The 18292-nt window shown below is 52.0% G+C and overlaps 1 protein-coding gene across 1 annotated transcript; it reads right to left on the bottom strand.

Moving 5' to 3' along the window:
- Positions 1-4944: 4944 nt before the first annotated feature.
- Positions 4945-14704, bottom strand: LOC119091544 (cytochrome P450 3A31-like). Its single transcript, XM_037214353.1, has 2 exons — positions 14680-14704; positions 4945-6642 (listed from the first exon to the last, which is right to left on the bottom strand). The coding sequence occupies exons 1-2, from the start codon at positions 14702-14704 to the stop codon at positions 5189-5191; spliced, it is 1479 nt and encodes a 492-aa protein (XP_037070248.1). The 3' UTR covers positions 4945-5188.
- Between the last annotated feature and the right edge of the window lie 3588 nt (positions 14705-18292).

The raw sequence follows: 18292 nt of genomic DNA, 5'->3' as shown, positions 1-18292 counted from the left end.
CGGCTGGCGCAGGTGGCACCGCTGTGCGGTAGCCACCTTCTAAAGCCGTGGGCGCAGAGGAGCGGAGACGGCTCCAGCTATCTGTGCTCGGCGATGCCTGACCCCTTTTTGTCACCATTGTCTCATGGGATCTTTAAGCATATTTTGGTTAGCAGTTAGTTTCACGTAAAAAAAACAACGATTTTCAAACTTCATCCCGATAAATCGTCAGTAAAATGTCTACTGACATCATAATCGCTCCGTGATTGCGATGAAAGACAGTGTGATGCTGGAGAGCAATGCCGGATACGGCTTTGATCTTACCCGCTGCACTTCAGGTCACCCGGCTTGTTGACATGACGAAGCAGTGTGGAGCTGACCAACGACAAGAAGCAGCGGGCGGACCAGGCGAGGGAGGCCGCCCTCAAACCTGACCCGACGCCGCCCCGGCCCCAGCTGGCCCGGCGGCCAGACGCACCGCGCCCCCAGCTTGCACAGAAGCCAGAGACCGCGCGGCCGCAGCCTGCACAGAAGCCGGAGGCGACGCGACCCCACCCGCACAGAAGCCGGAGAAACACAGCCGTCGCCCGCGCAGAAGCCCGACACGGCGCCACCGCAGCCGTCGCCCGTGCAGAAACCCGACACAGCGCCGCCTCAGCTGCCGCTCGCGCAGAAGCCCGACCGGCACCACCCCAGCGGCGCGGAAGGCGGAGCTGGCCGCGACGCGCGCGGCGCCCTCGCTGAGGTCGGGCGCCTTCAAGCCGGCGGTGTCGCCGGCGGCGCCGGCCGCGGCTCATGCAGAAGTTCATCCGTCGCGGGGCAGGCTACGGCCGGTCAGCGCGTTCTCGACGCCGTCGCCGCGCGAGCCGAGCCCGCCGCGGGCTGGCCGCCCGGCCGCGCGGCTCACCCTGGCCGCCGCGCCGCGCGCCGAACAGCAGGTCAGTCGAGGCCGGGCACGCTGCGGCACGGTCGGGGCTGGCTCAGCAGCGCCGGCTGCACGGGTCGGAGCGTTGGGGAGCTTTCAGCTTAGAAGAGGACAATTTGCACACCGGTTTCCTCTCCTTAAATATAGGCAAGGGGGGGGGGGGGGTAGTAGTATAATCTGTCGGCCACCACAGCTACGTTATATGAGTGTGCGTTTCGTGGTAGGTTGCATCTCTTATGCTAACGGCGGTATATTAGCCCACACCTGTCAACAGTATTGTCTGTCGCCCCGCTGTCATCCTTGAGAGCTACGCGCCTCGTGACCCCGCTCCCCCTGCAGTCTGTAGCGGTGGCACTCCACCCTCCTCCTGAACCTGGGTCGCTGACGGCGAGGACTTTCGTCGCCCCTCAGGCGGAGAGGAGGGCTCCTGTACAGGTCCCGAGCCGACGGGTGCTGACGGCAGAGGCCAAGATCCAGCTGGAGCCTGCAGGCCATGAAGGAGCGTGAGGAGGAGCTACGGTAAATGTCTGGCCTGTGGGGGACATGACTGCGTGGAGGTTCTGTTCCGCGAGAGGAGACGATCTTCCCCGGGGGTTAAACCTATCATGAAAGCTGGAGTACTGATTGATGGTGATCATTTTGGGCAATGTTGGCATGCTGATCCCTGTCCATCCCTCCCTCTCTTCTATAGTATCTTGGGCCTGGGGGTATCTTGGGGTTTTACTCAACTCATCAGTATTTTGTACCTTATTTAAAGCTCGGCCCAAAACATCTATACCTGTTAACTGTGGGAGCTGCTGTATGTAGTGGAGAGCTGACCGCCCCCTGTGACGGTGGTGCCATGACACGGGCCTGCTTTTCAGCCGACACCGGAGCCGCATGATGGCCAAGTCCCAGCCGGACCTGCTGGCTGCTCTGGGCGGGCCGACGTCTGAAGACGAGCTGACCGACTCCGCACTGGCCCCGCTGACGCGCACCATGTCCAACCCGAACCTGCTGGACGACGAGCCGGCCGAGGTACGGCGCGGCGCCGCCAGGCGGCAGCACCGCAGGGCTGCGCGCCGCCGGCGACGCTCTCGGCCACGCCGCGTTGTCTGGGTTGTTTTGTTTTGATGAATGACTGGGTCTTTACCATACTGAGCTTGCCCATGGGGTTTGAGTCACATGACGGCTGGTTGAAGTCTTTCAGCAAGTGACATATATTGGCGTGGTGCGTTTACCTACATCTCATGAGCTGGATAGTGTGTGTTACAGCAGCATTGCAAGTGAGGACGGCTACATGTGCATTGTCTGAGGATAGCGTAATTAGCCCTCCTTGTTTCAGACGCCGATCTCATCGGCCAATCGGAGGCGAAGGAGCACTCTGATTGACCAATGGGAGAGTCGGATACAGGGCGCCGAGATCTGAGCCTGAGGCAGGGTATCGTCTGTGATAGAGCTATTGGTGAGTGTCCTGCTGTTATTGTTTACCCAACCACGCATGTAAATTTGCTGCAGTAGCCATCTAAGCATGCACGTCTGGTAAGCTGGCTTGTAGATGCGAATTCTATCATGCAACTCAAACCTTTTATGTTTTTGATGAGGATTTAATAGCCGGCCTCTTCTCTTGAACAATGCTGCGAGGTCAGCAGAGGTTTTATTTCTGAGTATCATAGGCAGCGTGTGCAGATGACCAGCCTGTTTTCATGTACTCAGCTGTGGCCAGGTCTAATCAGTGTTCGCACTCCCGGGTACCGTTAGGCCCGGGGAGCTACCTGCCCTCGCCTAAAACGTGCTCGTCTCTTGTTGACCGTTGGGAGCTGCCTACCCCTACCTAGACGTGCTCGTCTTGTGTTAGCCGTTGGGACCTGTATACCCCCGCCCAGACGTGCTCGTCTCCTGTTGACCTTTGGGAGCCCGCCTACCCCCGCCTGGACGTGATCGTTTCCTGTTGACCGTTGACGGAGCGTTCTGCTGTGGCAGACCTGTGGCTGAGCAGCCGGTCGGCCGCCGCCTGCCCGTCAGCGCGCGGCACCTCCGGCTGTCCTGGCGCCCGCCTGGGGGAACTGCGGCCGCCGAGTCGGTGCCTGCGCATCGCCAGTGTCGCACGGGACGTCGCGATGTCGCCTGGGACGGCTCTGACCCCCGAGACCGCTGCCCCTCTGAGAGTGACGCGCCTTCATCTCTCGAGGCGGGAGAACGGGGGCGTGCTGGGAGTGGGGAGCCTCCTCGGCGGTGCGGAAAGCGTGTGGAGTGCCTGGAGCCGGTGGACAACATGCCGAATCCACGCGCCTAAGCCATGATTGTGGAGTGAGAATGTGGCGTGTTCTGCGGGGATAAACGAGCCCTGTTTACATAAGAATGCATGCTTGGTGCCCAGCTGCCAGTGTTCTTTTGTGTTGCCAAGTTGGTGGGCGTGGAGATAGCAACTCTTGTAGTGCTGTACTCTTTGTCAGAATGATTATACATATGTGGACCTTGCGTTATCTGCATTCAGGATTTAGGTATTGATGCTGCCGTCGGCTTTTGTGAAAAGCCAATAAAGTTCCACGTCAGTGAAGGTAGCGAGTCTGCGGGGAACTAGGTACCCGATTCCTTTTAGTCGCAACGTTGTCCTAATTGCTTATCGTCACGAGTACGTCTGTTGTGTACGTATCGTTCCGGTGGTGATGACACCAGGCAACTGGCCTGTGAAATGTGCTTATGTAGGTCCTGGATCGTGGTACTGGAGCCCGTACGACGCGAGTCGCTGTTTGTCATTCAATATAGCATTCTTGATATCAGCCTTAGAGAAGTATGCCTGCGAACTGCTAAGCTTGTTATCAGTTAGTCTTTTGAGTGTGGCTTCCGGAATAATATATCCTTATACAATGATTAGTTTGCGTAAATACAGCGCAACTACCAAGTAGATATGGGCACTGAATAAACAAGCAGCTGTAGTAGCCTAAAACCCAAATTAACAACAACAACCAGCCAAAAAATGCTGTGAGAGACCCATCAAAATGAAATATCACACAAAACTGAGCTCTAAAATGACCACAATTTGCCATGCGGCTGTCGTGTCCGGGCACCAGCGGACCTCACCGCGCGCCGGGGGCCGCCGACCACCATGACAAGTATACGATACCACGATAAAGCATCGTTCGAAGGGCGCAAGCTACTGTCTGGGATGAGTTAAGAATTTCTGCTGTGTGCTCCGGGTCGCCAACGTTCTACGATTCCTTTGCGTTCCATTTGACGCAATCATTTTGTTTCATGTCCACTTTGACCGCGAATATATCATTGCATTTGATCTACCTTCCGTTGCGTTATAATAATACCATCATGCAAGCTATTATCGATTCATCATTACGTGTTTTCCTTGTTCATATGCAACACAGATTTAAATTATCCATCCATGCTTCAAAACGCAAAGCGGTTGCCACAAGCTGATGCATGTTGCATAAACAATTGAGCTTGCTGCTAATGTATCAGATATTTGTAAAATATGCTGGCTTCGTTGTCCCTTGTGTAACTAGTAATGTCGACAACAGCACCAGCGATCTCAATAATGCGCCATAACCAAGCTCAAAATGAAAGCTCGTGCCACTTGACTGGTAGCACTTACATCGCTTGCCATCGCTCCTGTAATGTTTTTATTTTTTGTGCAGTTACGATACCCGTTGTTTGCATTGCTGAACTGCTGTTTGCATTGCTAGATTGTTGTTTACTTTGCTGTTTGCACTGCTGTTTGCATTGCTGGCCGCTTCCAATGGTCTTTTACAGCAACAAATAACACTGTAAAGTAAGTTACTAAGCTTATGTATTCGGAACACCGGGAGCACTCCTTCCCTCATTGTTGCTTGATCCGCCCCCGACATTTCGTATGGCCCACGCACCCCCCAAATGTGACTAGTTGTGATGTCAAAAGTCATGCTATAACTCACTGCGGCCAAACGTTACAGTGTAACAAGAAACACCAGACCTCACATTTTCCGTTAGCAGCCCACATCGCGTTTTTGGTGCCACCAAACACCGTCACTGATGTTGCCCCTGGATGGCGAAAAAGTTCAACTTCTATCGAATTGTATTTCGATTGCGTTTGGAATAACATATCATTGTAATGTATCCTTGATTGTATTTCATTTCGATTGTATCAACTTGATGGCTAGCAAGGGCACCAAGCTTGAAAAGGCCTTATCTAGTGCTCTCGAACAAAGCGAGCAAGACCTGCCGCGGCGCCGGGTGAACCCACTCCCGCGTGAAAATAGCCTCGGATTAGCATTAGAAGCTTTCGTTGCAGGTGGACGGGCTCCAGACGTTCCCCTAGCGACTGTTGTCCCTGGGGACCAGCTTCAGCGGCATCTTCTTGCCCTGAGGCGTCAGGATGAACCTCTTCCTGTCCAGCGGCATGGGCGGCGGAGGCAGGCCCTCCGTCGGCAGCAGCGTCGCCTCCCTAAGCAGTGCAGCCAGCGCCACCTTTGCTTCGAACAGTGCAAACCGCTTGGCGATACAGTTGCGTGGCCCGCTGCCAAACGGCAGGTAGACGCATGGATGGCGCTTCTCCTTCTCCTCGGGCAGGAAGCGGTCCGGGTCGAAGCGCAACGGGTCCGGATAATGGTCCGGGTCGCGGTGGATGGAAAACACCGACATTTGCACCACCATGCCCTTCGGGAGGTGCACGTTCGTGCCCGGCAGCGTGTAGTCCTTGGTCGCCATGCGCTCGATGCGCGTGGCCGGCGGGTAGAGGCGCAGCGCCTCCAGCAGGACCCGGTCCAGGTACGTCATCTCCATCACGGCTTCGTACGTCATGTGGCCGCCGTGTTTGGCCAGGGCATCGTCCACGTCCTGTTGTGCCCGCTGCTGCGCATCAGGACTGGTGGCCAGGCTGTAGGCGGCGAACGTCAGCGCCGTTGCTGTCGTGTCGTACCCCGCGATCAGGAACAGCACCGACTGGCTCAGAATGCTGTGGTTGCTGAGCACGCGGTTTCCGTCTTTGTCCTTGGTCTCCAGCAGGAGATTCAGGAAGTCTTTCACGGTGCTGGAGTGCTCCTCTCGGTGCCTGATAGTTTCATTCACGACGTCAGCAAGGAAGGAGAGCGCGCCTGCCAACGGATCGGGAAGTTTTAAAGCGAGGCGCCTCGGTAACAGCAGACTAAAAACGACGCGTAAAATACCCAGCAGGCTGGGCTGGGTCAACTTGGCCGCCTCCACCACAAACCTGGAGTTGGGGTCGACGAAAGAGTTGCAGTTTACGCCAAACGCACAGGATGCAATGTTGTCCATGGTGAAGCGGCCGAACGCGTCCTTTATTTCCACCTCGCCCTGCCGCTTCATCTCCTCCAGGGCGTACTTGGCAAGATTGTGGGCGTTGTTTAACGTCAGCTCGTGCATCGCTTTCAACTTGCTGGCAGAGAAGGTGGGTGACATGACGGCCCTTGTCTCCTTCCACTGCGCCCCTTTCTTCGAGGTCAGCGCCTCCTCCAGGTGCTTGTGGTTGTTCACACCTCGCCGGTCGGTAAAGCACTCGAAGTCTTTGATAGTGATGGCCCGGATCAGGTCCGGATCACCGACGAAGAGCACCGGCCTTTTCATCTCCATGTAGCCGCAGTACTTTTTACCGCCGTGCTTGTAATAGAGCCATTGCTCCAGCTCGTACAGAGGCTTGGCGAAAGGTATCCCGAATTCGTTGCCCCAGGGTAGCTTTGGCTTTGGTCCGGGCACACCACGCGAGGGCCAGAAGTCGAAGTCCTTGGTATATTGGAAGTAAAAGTAGGCGACTGCGGCCGCCAGCACCGCCAGCGGGAGCGGCGACAGCAGCCAGCGCGCCAGCGTCAGCGGCACAGACAACAGCCAGCCGAACATGGTGCCGCCTCTGCCGCACCTGCTGCCGTCACATAGAACCCCTTCAGAATCCCTGTGCGGTGCGAGGAAGGGCTCTTCGGTTGTGTGCAGCTCCGCAGTACGGTGAATTATTTGCGATGGACCGTCGTAGGCAAGATGAGCACCTGCAGCTGTACCCAACTCGCTCCGCACTTGCCCTCCGCCCAGCGCCGACTGACACGCCTTTTTGACCGATGCACGGTGCGTTAGATAAGTCCTTATCAACCGAGTTGGTGACCCTGAACCATCTCTCAGGCTTGTCCGTCTGTCTCCATCCACTTGCGCTGTTTTGTGCGGTTGATAAATGACCTTATCTGGCTTAGACTTCTGGCTTGAAGATTACTCAGGTCAGAAATGATAGCGTGACAGACTGTTGGCCAGGGGCATCGCTTAATGCATTCTCGGAGGGGTTTGATGCCTTCAATACTGTCTTGAGTCCTCCGCAATGCTCCTCTTAGCGCCCTAAATGCATATGAACAAAAAGGGTATACGGGGCTAAAATATGGAAAATTGTAATATCTATAGGTACAATAGATAAGCAACCACACAGACCACTATTGGTCTCATGTCTATTTTCAACCAAATAGCGTCCTGTGGGCGCCTGAGGTTTTTCTCATGCCAATTTTGTCATGTACTAAACCAGGCCGCAAGCATGTTTGGTAAGCAGTTCCCGTGATTACACCTAAATTGTAGAAACACCTAGATAAAGGGCAATTTTAGTTTTAGCAGGCAGATTTTAGCAGGCAGGGGCTGCGTGCCACCGACAGGCGGAGCTGGCAGGTCAAGAGCTTCCGCCGATGTCGCCCGGGCGCGGAGCTGGCAGGTCAAGAGCTTCCGCCGATGTCGCCCGGGTGGCACCCTGACATACACTGATGGCTACTGCGGTCGCTGATGGTGTTTTGCCGTTCGATTGGCAGTCAAATACCACCCGTCACGGGGGCCCAGATAAAATCGGCCTCACGGTTCCCTCAACAGCGGTAAGCGCATTTGTCGCAGAGTCATGACTGGTGGTACTTGACTGCCAATTGAATGGCAAAACATGATCAGCGACAGCAGTACTCATCAGTGCTTACACACTCTTCAAATGTTGACAACAGAGGGTGCTCCAGATGGTCCTCAGGCCCTGGCGATCCAAAATGTGCAGCAGCTAAACATGCTGAAGGTAGCTGATTGTCCGGTTGATACCCACGGCGATGCGTCTCATCTCAGGTGTGCAGGTGGCCTAAGCATTTGAAGGTTCGCTGGCTTATCCGCGTGGGCGTAGTTCTTCAGGTTACGGCATGACACGAAGTCCAGGGGCGACAGGTCTGGAGAGCAAGAAGCCACAACAAGGGTAGTCTTAAAGGGAATGTCCCACTTTTGTGTGGAGTTTTAAACTTACATAGCCAACTTTAAGATCATCCGGTGCAGTTCACGGCCCTGCCCTTCTTGAGACCAAAACCGTTCTAGTTTCTGACTTACACGCTCACGAAGATGGCAGACTATTTCGAGGAGACTATGTCAAGGTCTCCTAGGCATCCATGATGCCATAACAACGCTATCCAAAGCCTGCCGGTCCATTAGCCATGCGGCGATCAAAGCCAATAATTGTTAAGTCATTCATATTTGACGTTCGTGAGCACGATTTCCAGATATAACGAAGACGTAATCAAAATAATGACGTATTGACGGGCATATTGACTAGACAGAGAAATTGTGAAGTCTAGAGAGTCTGTTTCCACTTAAAAGTATACCAATAGCTTACATGAGCTTATTTCACAATATCTGATGCCTGCTTAAATATATTGAAATGTGGAACATTTCTTTCAAGGTGATGTGCACTCCAGCGAAATGATTCCCTGACCAGTCCAGCGAAGCCTGTTTCGTGTGCGGTGTCACCACGTCCAGCTGAGGCCTCTCCTCGTCACCACGTCAACCTGAGGCCTCTCCTCGTCACCACGTCCAGCTGAGGCGTCTCCTCGTCTCGATCAATCCCAGAGCGGCAGCCATGTAGCGCTCTGAGGTGTTATTAACAAGGCACTCGCTGTCGTCCTCAAAGAAACATCGCCTGAAATCATTATTTAATGAATGTGAAATCCCTGGAGTTAACATTTCCTTTACCACGCTTTGCCATTGAATGGCCATTCGAATCTCTACCATCGCAGTCTTGATTATGCTGGAAATACTCTTGCCGTTCTTGAATAAAACGCAGCTCGACTTGTATCTGGGCCATCTTGTCTGAAAGGTAGTTTCTCAAAGATACAGCATGTTTATTTTGACTTTCTACTTCTGTGAGAAGCTTTCGCACTGTTAAACCGAAAATATGTTGAAAAATCGGGAGATCTCACTCAGTGCCCTGTGTGTTCGTTCTCACGGAAATTAAGGAATACTGTAGCACGCATGCGTTCGCGACTGCGGGTCAGACAATATACGCACCACTGTTCCTTAATGGCGATCAGAAGATACACACATCAGGAGATCAAGGTGATCAGAAGATATACACACCGCTCTCACCATACCAGAAGATCTCCACGTCGCTTTCACCAGATCAGAAGATATACACACTGCTCAACAAATCAGAAGATATACTCACCCCTCTTACCAGATCAGACGAAATACATACCGCCCTCACCAGATTAGACGATATGCACACCACTCTCACCAGATCAGGAGATTCCGTTTGTGACCGCTTCCCCGTTTGTGACCTAACAACTACCTTCTTGGTAGCCATTGGGTGTGCGGCATTGTAATGCAGCATGACTGGAGCGGCCCTGGATCATTCCTAACAAGCTTCAGTCCCAACTTTTTGATTGGATGTATTCTGGGATGAGCGGTTGTGATGTAATAGTGATTTGATGAGTGGCCACGCTAAAAAGTGCTAGTTTGGCGAACCCTGGCCCGATCTTAAAATCATGTATCAGCGGCAGAGCTTTGCGGGGAAAGCTTAACGTGGCACAATGCTCGACACGGTTCATCCCGTGTCATAATGTGCCAAAGCGTTGCAGACGCTTTTTCAGACAGTCATTCTGAAGACCCATTCGATAACCAGTCTTCACTTTCTCTATCCTCCCAGTTATCGACGTGCTTGTGGACGCGTAAGTTCAGTTAGTGTCAATGTGCTGGAGAATGCTGCATAGGCTCTCGTCCGTGCGTGTCAAGCCACGCAACTCCATACAAAATTTTGTTGCGTGTAGTGTCACCCTCGATATACTATGGACATCATTTTTCGTTGATCACAATGGCTCCTTGTAAAAGTGTTTTTTATCACACCCCATTTAAGCTTTTCACAGAAATGCAACTTTGCCTGGGCTTTAAACCGTCCTGGGATCGATAACAAAAATTAAGAAGCTTTTTATTTTAACGTTCGGGACGCAAATTAGGCAGGCCGAAATCCAAGGGAATTTCAGGTTCTTTGGGGTGAGTTAGGTCCAGTTTATCGGCTCAGTCCCCTCCAACCGATTTAAGCCATTGACATCCCTACCATCGGCCTGCACTGAAAACAGACAAGCCTTTCTAGAGTTCTCAGAGCCTGTCGATGGTTTGATCTTCTCTCTGCAGAAGGATACACTTAACGGGAGCTTCAGAGTGGATCTTTTTGTCTCAGTCCGTTCTCTTCTCTGCGAGATCCTTAGCATCGACGCAAGTTATCTCGCGTATGAATGCTTCATTATCTCCCTCATCTCCATTGGGAACATGCTGACAATCGAGCATTCTAGAGTGAGATAGCTTAAACTGAAGCCGAGAACCTTGCAAAAAAGGATGTCCCGGGACTAGAAGACCTCTCTAAGGTCCTCACAAAATGCAGCTGCATTGACGTGGGCTGTGTCATGACTACTTGAGCTGTGTTGTTACGCTGATCTCAGTGTTTTTGTTTTTGTCTGGTGGGTGTCGGTTGAGATGGTCCACAGATCACCAGCATAAATATATTTCAATGATGGTATATTGCAAGTTTATCAACACGATGACTGAAAAAAGGTTAAGCCCCCCGGAGTGCTCAGAGACGATGCAGGTGTCGGTTTGGTTTCTGCAGGGAGCCACATTTTACGAGGACTTTAGGGGAGGGGGGGCAGGTTCTTTTGGTACAGGAATGTTCTTTTTTGCAAGGTTCTCGGCGTCAGTGTATGTTATCTCCCTCAAGAATGCTCGATTGTCTACATGTTTCAATTTGTCAATCAAGAAAATAGTCAAGCCTTCTCGCGTGAGATTATTTGCGTCGACGCAGAGAACCTTGTGAAAAAAGAAGGACCCGAGACAAAAGGACTCTCTGAAGTTCTCGTAGTGGGGCTTTCCGCAGACAAGATCAACCCCTCGATAGCCACTGACAACTCCCGGTGGGCTCGCCTGTTTTTTTCGTGCGCTTTGTCCAACTGATGCAGTATCTGTATGGGCGCGGTCATGCGATACCGATATCAGCTGATGATGGAGCACTGCACCGCCTTGTAATGCGCGCCAGCCCTTGGAGTGGGGGTGCGCACGGGTCTGGGCCTTGTTTTTTTTTAAAACTAGAATACAAACATGCGCACTTATTACTTGCATTGCCCATGTGCACGAGGCCGAAACAAGCTGATCTGAATAGGCCTCTCGCTTCTTAGATGATTGAGAAATAGGACACGCTGGTTAGACAAAATGTTGTTTTGATATATGAGTCTATGCGATGGAAGGCAAAGCTGCGTGGTTTTTACAGGGGTGTTTCGGAGTAAGCTATATATGGCAGTTGGAGCAGAAAAACGCAAGTTTTGGGAAAAGGTGCAAGGTCAGTGACCCTCTTCTAAGGCAGCGCAGTATCACAGTCTTGCTCAGGGCAGCGTCTCATCTCTAGACCCTTTCCCGTAATGATAAATGTTTTCAATAACATCAATAATATTTCTTAACACTGTTGACATTCTCTTCATGAGGATAAGCTAGCTGTGTGGTATACGCATGCTAATGGCAATCCGGCAATGCATTATATCTGTCTTGCTACAAATGATATCCACGCGTGGTGCACGTGGTGGGGACCGCAGGTTTCCCTAGCAAAGTCAGCGGCGGTTATCTTCATTAAACAAAATAATGTTCAGCCTGCCACCCCATTAAACCTCAACAGTGAAATGCTCCCACGTGTTCACAGCTTTAAATACACTGGCATAACATTAGATCGCATTTTTACTTATAATGCTTATTTTGCCCACCTTAAAGCAACGCTGCGCCAGACGACTGGACATAATGAAATGCACGGCAGGACTGGAGTATGGCGCCGACAGACGCACTCCTTTCCGCCTCTATACCTCCCTGCTGTGCCCGATCGTGGACTACAATGGCTTCTTTTTTATATGTCTTCCAAAAAGATCAAAACCATGGAAACCATCCATAGGGCTGCCCTCCGCATAGTGACTGGTGCACTTCACACCTCCCCGGTCCCAAATCTGTTCGCGGACACAAGCCTCTTCTCCCTATCTCACCGAGGAAAAATGTAACTTTCCAAATTTTACGCGCACGCCATGGCGCACGTTGGTAACTTTTCATACAACATTTTCGCGCACCTCCGCCCCATCCGCACACTTACCAACGTAGAACTTCGGTACCCACCCATCAGCACCCGCGTTATTCGAGCGCAACCAGCCCTTAATCTCCCGCAAATTCCCCGCAGCGTAGCTCCCAGGCCGCAACCCTTTTGTGACGACCCTGCACCGAACGTAATCCTGCTTAAACACAAGAACAAAAGTATCAGGAACCGAAGAATCTGGATCAGCAGTCGCTCTTCCCCACGTTCCACAGACTTTAGATGATCATAATGGCGGAGATACCACTACCGAAATATACCTAGCCTTTTGATCCTACACCCTTTACCTTACTCACAACTGATGGTAATGAAAGCCTCCCCTCCCCCCCCCCCCTAACGTGCCTGAAGTATTCCTGGCATTCCCCGCTTTTCGGTACCGTCATGAATACCATATCTTCCTCTTGGAATTACTTTTAATTTCCGCTCTGCTGGCTTCTAAACATCTCTTAACCTCCCCTTCTTCTTCTTCTTTTCCTGCCAATCACCTGCTTGTGAGCCCTGCTGAGGTTTTGGGCGACATCTCTTGCCGAACCTCCCTCTGCAGCAGCGTGGCCAGCATCCTACCACCCAATGGAGCCACCTCTGGAATGCGTAGGTGACGACCATACTACAGATAAAACGGCGACCAGCCTGTTATGGTGTGGGGATACTCATGTGTTGGAAACGAGCAAAATCTACATACTTGTCCCAGCTTCCACCAAATCCTTGTGTGTTCCTTCGCAGCAAAGACCCGGTCGTTTGAATGACGCGTTCAACTGCTCCACTTGGCTGCGGAAGAAAGGCGCTTGCCCGTCTTTGTCAAACCCCATCGATCTCGCTAATGCAATGAGGCTCCGATTATCGAATTCTAGATCTTGATCGGTGAGGAGCGACTCAGGAAGTCCATACCTGTAGACGACTACGTCATCAAGTGCCCAAGCTACGGTTTCAGCTGTCTTCTCAGGAACTGCTGCCAGCTCTAGGCTTTGGGTCAGCGAGTCCAGGGCCAAAAGAACGTAACGATTTCTCCTTTCTGTTGGTCTTCGGTCGGACGGTCCCATCAGATCTACGACAACGTGCTGCCACGGAGCTACTGGCTGAGTAGTTGTATCCAGTGGAACTTTCAAACGACGCCGGGGTTCGTTGAAGGGGGCACAAACCCAACAACCGCAGCAAGAGTTCCTTACATTTGGATCCATCCCTGTCCACTTGTACCCCGCTCACAGACTCAAAACACGGGTCGTGTTCGCAACGAAACGACCGGGCCTGTCGCGCTTGAGGTCGAGTACCTGAGCGATCAGCCGTTGTGGAACCAGCAGGTCCTTTTCCTCTTGTCCTTTTCTTTTCTTCGTAGATGGAGACCGTGCTGGCAATTGATCTCCGGTGCCAAGCCTTGTCGGCGTGTTGCCTCGGCGTGTTGCCTTACGTGCTGTTCAGAAGCTCCTGATACAAGTCTCGCAGAGGCTTGCCCGTCTGCTGCGCGACCTCTAACCCATCGACGTTCAGCTCCTCCGCAGTGTGAGACGTGACGTCGGCAGTGACGGGGTCCGTCGCAGTCCGAGTCGCATGAACATGCACCCGCATGCGGGGCGGTTATCAGCACCTCGCCGGCAATCGGTAAGGAACTGGAACTCCTTCAACTCCTCGATCCATTTGGCATCAGGTCCCTTGGAATCCCTGGTGTTTCGTAGCTGCTGAAGACCGCAATAGTCCGTAAACCACTGGAATGGTTTGCCGAGCAGATAGACAGAAAACTTCCGAAAAGTGAAAATAAACGCAAAAACCTCCTTGGCCAGGATGTGCCAATTTTTACGCTGTCCGAAAACGTTTTCAAATCAAGACAAACAGGCCTGTCGACTTCGTCAGCGTACCTTTGCGAAAGCACGCATTCCAAACCGGTGTCCGATGCATCTGTACAAACCCCGAAGCCATTCTGCATGTTAGGAATGTGTATGGTCGTGGCCTCGCAGGGAGCTTGCTTTTTCGCTTTTGGTCTTCGCACACACACACACACACACGCAAACGGCTTTCGCACACCTGGTCTCGATGATCGTTGCGCGAGAAACGGACCTTGCCAGAAATTTCATGTAAGGGCGCAGCTAGGAGCTGCAGGTCATGTGCAAATTTGCTATAGTAGGAATACACGCTCGCAAATTGACGAGCCTGCTTCGTTGTTTCCGGTCGAGGGCAGCTTCTGATTGCCTCCACCTTATCAGGGTCGGAGTCCAGTCCGAGGGTTGAAGGCGACGACAGGGCACTACCATCGAGCTTTTCACTGTTAATCCTCCTTGCCAAGGTCTCTATGGGACAGATTGCAGCAGATATACAAGTTCTGACACAGTCTTTCCACCCACGATGATGTCATCTAAATAAGCTGTCCCTCCGTTGCACAGCAGACCGCGTAACACCTCAGAGATCCGGCGTGAGAAGCACCCACGGGCGCCCTTGGCACCGAACGACATGACCAGGAATTCCCATCGTTTATCTTCAGTAGTAAACGCGGGTTTTAGCCCATCATCCAGAGCTACAGTGACTTGCCAGCATGCAGAGTTCAAATACAGAGTTATGAACATCTGCAAGCCCGCTTAACCCCCCAAACACTCTGACCGTCGTGAGGCATGTGACATCATCTACTGTGTGCCGATTGAGGCCTCTGCGATCTATGCGAAAATCTGCTGCGAAACGATAGAACCCATCCGACTTTTTGACTACCGAGATTGACGCAGATCACGGCGAGCTGGACGGCAAGATGTTTCACGAGTCTCCATTTCAGCGATCTGTCTCCTGACCTCGAGACTCAAGTGATACGGAATCCGTATCAATCCGCTCGGACTGTCATAGCAGAGCAATGTCCAGTGTTGATGGTGAACTGGACCAGAGGCAAACAACCCAACTCATCGTCGCTGTTTTCGAAAACATCCCGATAGTTGTCGAGCAGTTTCCCAAGAGCTAATCGATCCAGCTCGCCCGCTTCGGTGCTCAACAGATGAGCCTGAACCGGGCCATCCCTGTGAGGGCGTTTCCTGCCGGCAGCTGCGCTTCCCGGCCGTCACGCACTTCTCCCAAAGCCGAGTTAGCGTAGAGCTTGACCGGCTCTGTACTGACGTTCTTCACCAGGATCGGCATCCCGCTGCCGACATCGCAACGTGCAAAACAAGAAGAGAAAGCAGCCCCACGTCGTTCTGCTTTGGAAATATCAGGCTCAAGCACCACGTCCGTACGTTTGCCACGAAATCTTCTGTTCTGACATCTACCACCCGCTCCGAGAAGGGATCCAACATGGAGTCAAAAGCCAGCTGCACGATTACCGGCTGTGCTGGTGTCCCACCCCGCTCTCCCTCCAACCGGACACAACAGTCCCCAATACGCAGAGCCTGTCTTGAGAAATCGATGCTGAAAGTTCTGAGTTTTGCCAGGCCATCGGTGCCAAGTATCGCTGGAGCAGACACGTTTTCTACCACTAGTACACGAACGTGACTGAGCGCTGCTGGCTCAATCAGAATGTCCGCCGAAATCTGGGCCACGCATTGCAGTTCCATGGCCTTCAATCCAATAGAATGCTGTTTTGTGGGCACCCGTGGCGAATGCGTATCGCTGGTAAAGTCGCTGAAACACACGTAGCTACCACTCCGGTGTCCACTAGCCACGCGCAGTTTAGCTTGCCAATGCGTCCCCTCATATGTAATGAGCGAACTGCCGGGTGGTTAACTGACTGAATGGCCGAGCTGGGTCCCTTGTGCGCGCTGATTTGGTCTCGGTTGCCACCTGTCCCTCGGCAGCAACCCGTTTTACTTTAAACCCATCGGGCAGTCATACTGGGCATGGTCCAAAGTTGTAGCACCTTCAGCAGACTGTTGGTACCGGCCGATCTCGGCCCCGCCCTAACAGAGCAAGAGTACAGTCCCACTGCGTATGTTCCGGTGAGCAACAGGTCCAACACTCCGTGGTGAGCAACAGGTCCGAAGAGAACAGCGGTCCGTCGGGCCGAGTCGCGTGAACCACGCGCGACAATTCAGGGACCTCGGCCCGCAGCTGAGCAAGCTCACCGTCCTCACTTGCGACGTTTTGAACGGGGTTGGATTGCAATGCCTACAATGAAATAGTTTCGTCGAAACATTTAGCATGGTTCGGCAGTTTTTCGAATGCTATGTCTGGGAGCAAGAGACGGATTTGAAATGCTACCGCGGGGCTGATGCCCCTAAGAAACGCTGGTGAGCAATGCAGCTGCTACTGGAGAGGCAGGATCCGTACCCGGATGTGCGCCACGGAACAGCGTGCGCAAACTCGCAAGGAATATACCGTGCGTTTCTTCTGAACGTCTACGGCGTCTCTCAGAATTGTCCTGGTACCATTTCGAAGAAATGCCGAACTCCTGTTGAAATACTGCCTTCAAGCTCTGCACGTTCTTGGTGTTCTATTCCAGTGACGAGTCCATGACACTTACCTGTGAGCTGAGCACCAGTGTCTTCTTCCCTATCTTCCCACCGTAGTGAGGAGATGGAGAGGACGATCCATTCCATATGTCACGCTCCATCGCAGCACCGAACCGCTGGCCAACAGTGTGATCTTGCTCACTCACCAACAATCACTTTACAATCGACTGCCGTGCCGTCTCGCCAGGTCGCGCGGTCAAGGTCGATCAAGGTCGAACTACCGCGCAGAGGCACTCCCAGCGAGGCGACGAGTGCGCCTCATCACACATATCACACGATCATCACTCATTTCACCCATTTGAGTGTTCCGTCCCATTTCCACTCATTTAAATTAATTCTATTCTGATTGTGTTCAGTCAATTTTTGTGAAAAATGCCTATCGATCCTCTACCGCTACCTGTACTGGCACGACGTACATTCTTACGCTATTTTAATTCCCACTTGCGCCGACGAAGCCTATGTCCGAAACGCGAGGCGCTTCGTTGTGGAACGCGCACTACTCATTAACTAGTCACCGTCACTCACCTTTTCATGGCTACTCTTGGCAGTCCAAATCTCGTCTTATCTATCCAACGTCGCATTCCACACAATGAGAAACAAGTGCCCCACACCAACCTAACGCACTCGCAAACACTCGCTGACAAACGTGCTGACGAAGACTACGGAGCGAACGCGGCCTGGGCAAAAGACGTTCGGCCAAACTCAGTTTGTTCATTTCTGCGCCCCCGCCCAGTGCCCACATTCGATGCCCATAGGCGCCGTAATTCCTACCGAGCACTGAAGCCATTAGTTTTTTTCAGTTTGTTTCTCGAGGAAAGTGTATTCGGTCAGCGCGCCAGGCGTCTCCAGTCTTTCCACTCTCGGAAAAAGACCTCTACCTTTCAAAACTTATTAATTTGGTATCCCTTCAAATCATTTCGCGGTAAGCGCGCCACTAACGAATTCATGCATATTGTTTTGGCTAAGACGATGTTTTCGTTACAAGAAACGCAAGCTTGGTCCAGAGCGGAGTAGTGACCTGTTTAAGCATCATTAAAGGTGCAATAGGTGCCTTTTATGCCGTACGTATATTGTGCTGTATCCAGTTGATGACCATGCTCTGTAAGGACTGGTAGCGGCAGTTGTAATTTGTTGTCTTGTATGTTACTACTTGTCATAAATCGTGGGCAAGTGTGCAAGTGGCGTAATGGTGTTGGACGATGAGAAATGTCTTGATTCCATATTAATTGAAATATTCTGAAGCCAGTTCTACAGCCAGTTTCCTGTAGACTTCATAGCACTCATTTGGATTATGCGCATATGTGCATACATGGCATTGAGGTTGGAAGTTACATGCCATAATCACTTGTTTATCAGTACTTTTGCCCAAAATAAACATAAAAATATCACAATTCCTTAACACTTTTGGTTGTATCAGATGACATTGGTGTTGACCATGGTATAATCTCTGAGAACTCAGATTACAATTCCCATGCACTGACATTGTTGCAGTTGTTTTGCTGCTTTGCCAGTCATGTTTGGTGTAATGTGTATGTTTTCCTGTCAGGTATGTTGGCATGCATACACCAACCCATATTCATGCCAACAGGACCATTACTCATTTAAGCATGTTTCACA

The sequence above is a fragment of the Pollicipes pollicipes genome, unplaced genomic scaffold (assembly GCF_011947565.3).
Source record: "Pollicipes pollicipes isolate AB1234 unplaced genomic scaffold, Ppol_2.1 Scaffold_3447;HRSCAF=4054_pilon_pilon_pilon, whole genome shotgun sequence".
NCBI classification, from domain to species: domain Eukaryota; kingdom Metazoa; phylum Arthropoda; class Thecostraca; order Pollicipedomorpha; family Pollicipedidae; genus Pollicipes; species Pollicipes pollicipes.
The sequence above is the reverse complement of the archived record's forward strand: the minus strand, read 5'-3'. Positions and strand labels throughout refer to the sequence as shown.

Excerpts from the sequence above, each read along its gene's own strand:
- LOC119091544 (XM_037214353.1), bottom strand. The coding sequence starts at position 14,704 with ATGTCGTTCGGTGCCAAGGGCGCCC. Across the intron at positions 6,643-14,679 it reads GTTCGGTGCCAAGGGCGCCC|TCGCCTACTTTTACTTCCAA; the intron begins GTGGGTGCTTCT and ends TGGCGGCCGCAG.